The 4,996-nt window shown below is 50.6% G+C and overlaps 1 protein-coding gene across 1 annotated transcript; it reads right to left on the minus strand.

The window, feature by feature from the left end:
- Positions 1 to 2,959: 2,959 nt before the first annotated feature.
- On the minus strand, positions 2,960 to 3,730 carry PRNP (prion protein (Kanno blood group); the record flags this gene model as incomplete). Its single annotated transcript, XM_080716838.1, has 1 exon — positions 2,960 to 3,730. One exon carries the CDS (start codon positions 3,728 to 3,730, stop codon positions 2,960 to 2,962), a length of 771 nt encoding a protein of 256 aa, XP_080572964.1.
- Between the last annotated feature and the right edge of the window lie 1,266 nt (positions 3,731 to 4,996).

Here is a 4,996-nt window from a genome sequence, read left to right on the forward strand (position 1 = left end):
GTCTTGGCTCCCCACGTGCTTGGTCCAGTTGTTCCTGAGAGTGGCCCCTCTGCGGCCTCTGCATGGCAGACCGGGCCTTCCTTCTCTAGGACCTGAGTATCATAAACCCTTGATTTATTTTTTTTATTTTTTTTTATTTTTACTGGGGATAGAACCCAGGGGCTCTTTACCTATGGGCTACACTCCTTGGGAAACAGAGTCTCACTCAGTTGCTGAGAGCCTCACTAAGTAGCTGAGGCTGGCTTTGAACCTGTGCGATCCTCCTATCTCAGCCTCCCAAGCGCTGGGATTACAAGCATGCGCCACCACGCCCGGCTATAAACCCTTTAATTCCATATGCACCTGAGTGTGATTCCCAGCCACCTGGGGATCATCCTTTAAGTACCCACGGGGTGGACTTCCTCCACTCCTGACACCCTGGGCATTCGCTAAGGGACTAACATGGTGATTCCATCACTATTACTTCTTGTGACTACATCTGCCTTTAGTAAATTATAGTTGCCAAGAATACCTCTACCAAGGATAACCGGGAGCGTCTCCATGCTGGCGCCCATGCTTGGGAGGAACGTGTACAGATGGGTTGAACGAATGTGACAGATGACAAGTGGCCTTTTGGACCAAAGGTGTTGGCCCTGTGAAGAGCGTTTGTCATGGGGGCTCATAGTAAAGGATATTTCAGAGCTTGAGTTATGGGGGCATAAGGAGGGCACTTCAGAGCCTATTAAATTTTCTTTTAATTAAAATATATCTCTAAACTAGGCGTGGTGGTGCATGGCTGTAATCTCAGTTCTTGGGAGGCTGAGACAGGTTCACAGGTTTGAGGCCAGCCTCAGCAACTTAGCCAGATCTTTATTCAAAATAAAAAATAAAAATGGCTGGGAGTGTAGCTTGGAAGTAGAATACCCCTGGGTTCAACCTCTAGTAAATATATTTAAAAAAATTCTAGGAGCCCAGGGTGTACATACATGGCTCAGTGGTAGAGTGCTTGCATCGCATGCATAAGGCTCTGGGCTCAGCTTCCAGCACTGCAAAAATCGGTTTCTAAATACAGGACAGAAAAATGCTCCCAGAACAGGTGGACTGGACCCCTCCTGTTCTGAAAACGCCTTTCAGCTTACCCAAGGCTGAGCTCCCTGAGATACGGAAAAAACTCCAGACATAATCTAGTCCCCGACTGGAAGTAAGGATGCGGAGGCAGGTGCAGGAAACCAGGAGCACCACCTGGCTCGGATTCGTCCTCAGGTGACCCTGCCACACTGGGGGGGGGGGGGGATGGGGGGGGCGGCGGCGTGGGGCCGGAAACAAACACACCTCGGTGGGTGGCGCCCATCTCGGCTCTTGTTTAATTTCAGATAGTAAACATTTACAAATTTTTATACAAGTACATGCAAAGTTACAAATATAGAAAATATAATAAAGTACATGCATATTTCAAAGACCAGTTAATGGTGTTCACTTTGGATTCTTATACAAAACTATTCAGTGCACATTGTAAGCCCAAGGGCCACACCAAAGGGTTTCCCACATGGTAAGTACTGAGGACCTTACAAAACTGTTAATGAGTTAGACACTTCGGATGTTAACTGCTCTAGACAAAACTTCTAAATCTGTCATATGCAATATATATTTTATATATATGTATATAATTTTTTTACATCGAATACCCGCACAGTGCAAGCCCAAAACATTGTAGAATAGTAATACGTATCTGCTAGGTGACAATATTGAACGATTTAGTCTTTTACCCTATTTAAATAACAGTTTCTTCCCACTTGTAATGGATATTTCTGCCATCTGCAACCTAATGTATTTTTTAGATTGTCCCTTGTTCTTTGACTCAAAGGTCAATTACAGAAACCAAGGACATGGCCTAATTCTGGTTCTTGAAAAGTATGAGACAGAAATGAAGAAACACAGCTGTTTCTTTGTATGCTAACCGCATTCCTCACTATGCAGCCTCTAAGAAGACTGGGCTTTTTGTACCCTGGCCTGCCTTGGAATCGCCTGTTACCATCCAGGCAAAGCAAAAATCATTCTAATTTCTAATAAACAAAGTAGAGTCACCTTCAGTGGTCAAAAGGCCATTTTATTTATTTATTTTTGCTACCCTAGTTATCTACAGTTTATTTACTAAAGAAAGGAATGCCACGTGTGGATACTTTGAACTTCCCAAACAGGAGACTGTCTCCGAGGGCAGCGTCTCCAGAGGCTGGAGTTCTGGGTCCCAGGAGCCTTTTCCTGTGCTGCGGTGGAGTCCATCCCTGTGAAGGGCCGCTGGCCAGAGGCCTAGGGTTGCACAGATAATAACTATTTAGACGCAGCAGTTGCTGCGGAACCCGTACTGCAGAAAGCAAAACGTCACCACGCCCTCTGCAGACACACAGTGCATGCTGCCCTGGGCTGAGCCGGCGGCCCAAGAGCTAAGGATTATCTAGTGTTTCTCTTTTCTTTCTTCCTTAAAAAAAAAAAAAAAAATTATATTTTTGAGTGAGTATCATGCGGCCTCCTTTCAAATTTGAAAGGTTTTCTTAAAAGGGATGAGAAAAATTTTCCAAGCTGCTATGACATTACTGTCAAACTGGGACTTTGTGTCCTCAGCTCTGGCTGCTGAGGGAGCTGGAGGTATCCAGGTAGAGGTACTCGAGGACTGCTCTGAGATGTTCTAGCCTCTACCTGCTGCACTCGACCACAAATAAGCCTAGATGAACCAGTGATTATTTGCTGTTATACTCTTCCTGGCCCGGCCTTAGCATTGGTCCACGAAGGACACAATCAGAGGGGCCTTGAATAAATAGCATCTGGGTCTACTCTACATTTTCCAGCGCCCGTCAATGCCGAGGGTGTTAGCCAATGGGGGGTGGAGAGAAGCAGGGACGCCGCCACTTAAAGGGTTGCAGGTGGAAACCCCTCCCCACCCTGGGCCGAGATAAAGAAGGCGGTGGAAGCAGGGAGACCCGCCTCATCCCACTATCAGGAAGATGAGGAAGGAGATGAGGAGGATGGCGGGCGGGGAGGAGAAGAGGACCATGCTGGCCCCTCTCTGGTAGTAGGCCTGCGCCTCCTTCTGGTACTGGGTGATGCACATCTGCTCCACCACGCGCTCCATGATCTTCACGTCGGTCTCGGTGAAGTTCTCCCCCTTGGTGGTGGTGGTGACCGTGTGCTGCTTGACCGTGATGTTGACGCAGTCGTGCACGAAGTTGTTTTGGTTGTTGTACTGATCCACGGGCTTGTAGTACACTTGGTTGGGGTAACGGTTCATGTTTTCCCGGTAGTAACGGTCCTCATAGTCGTTGCCGAAGTGCATGGGCGGCCGGCTCATGGCGCTCCCCACCATGTAGCCGCCGAGGCCCCCCACCACTGCCCCAGCCGCGGCGGCACCCGCCATGTGCTTCATGTTGGTTTTTGGCTTATTGGGCTTGTTCCACTGATTGTGGCCACCGCCTTGACCCCAGCCCCCACCGTGGGACTGCTGCCCCCAGCCCCCACCGTGGGACTGCTGCCCCCAGCCCCCACCGTGGGGCTGCTGCCCCCAGCCCCCACCGTGGGGCTGCTGCCCCCAGCCACCGCCACCCTGGGGTGGGTAGCGGTTGCCTCCAGGGTTGCCCTGCCCCGGGTATCGGCTCCCCCCCGTGTTCCAGCCTCCAGGCTTTGGGCGCTTCTTGCAGAGGCCAACGTCGCACCATGTGGCCACAAAGACAACCAGCAGCCAGCAGCCAAGGTTTGCCATATCTGCAAAATGAAGAAGAGGGCATCAGTAGCTGGGCGTGGTGGTGCATGCATATAATCCTAGTACCTGGGAGGCTAAGACAGGAGGATTGCAGGATTGAGGCCAGCCTCAGCAACTTAGCGAGACTCTCAACAACTAAACAAGACCCTGTTACAAAATAAAGAGGAAAAAGGGCTGGGTTGTAGCTTGAAGGGAGAATGCGCCTGGGTTCCATCCTCGGTACCAAGGAAAAAGGCACGAACACCAGTGTCCTGCACTTACCCTGGAACCCCTCAATGTCTGCCGCAAAAGATGGGAGCACAGGGGTGGCACCAGCGCCTCGGCCATAAGCTCCTCACCCCCCTGCGCATCTGGTGGCTCCGGGATGATAGTGATTGCCAGTCGAGGCAATCGTGACTCATTCTGTTCTCTGAGCACAAATCTGACCTTAAGCTAATTTCTAACTCCGTTTCCCGGGACCTTGATAAGCTGGATGCCGGCAGCGTTGCTTATATAAATATATCTCCAGTTGATCGCGTATGGTCTGGGAGGAACTGCCAGCTCCCGGCGGGTTCACCGCCGCTTTGGGCTCCTTCAGAGCAGCTCGTCCTGGAACGGGGCGCATCCCTGCGGGGAAGCTGTCAGCTTCTGTGGGGCGCAGGCCTGCTGCACCAGGGGCCCCGTGGCCACCGATAAGGCTCCCACCCCTTGCAGCTGAGCGGTCACTTGCAGGGAGGAGGCGGAGGACAAGTCCCTGGCTACCACGGTGACACTGTTGAGAAACTCGAGGCCACGTGGGGCCTGACGGGTCCCGTGTCATGTTGGGGTGTGGCGGGGTTAAGTAACTTTGAAAATAGCAGGCAGTGTCTTCCCTCTGCGGAGATGTGGGCAGGGAATGAATTTCTCTTGTTACTGCTGTGTCCGTAGGAGCCAGGGCAGCGCCTGGCACACAGCAGACACAATGGAGGTTTGTTAAGCCAGGGAATGACTATCCCCTGAACATATAAAAGTCAACAGGAATCTCTTTGAAGGAATTCTCAGTATGAGTTTGCTAGAAACAGAAAACATCCAGGATTTGCAAGCCCCCTGGTAAACTCGGCGCTCTCTGTAGACAGGTGGGGGCCACTTATGTGAGGCGCATGCGCAGTGCTCACAAGACGTGCAGCCCAGTGCAGCCCCGCAGTTGCTGAATGAGGTTTGGTTCAGTAGTTAGTGTTTTGTGTGTGATTTATTTTCTTCTAATTTTTGGTACAAGAGAAACCCCTCTTATTATAAAAGTTTAAATTG

The sequence above is a fragment of the Muscardinus avellanarius genome, assembly GCF_963383645.1.
Source record: "Muscardinus avellanarius genome assembly, chromosome: 19".
Taxonomy (NCBI): domain Eukaryota; kingdom Metazoa; phylum Chordata; class Mammalia; order Rodentia; family Gliridae; genus Muscardinus; species Muscardinus avellanarius.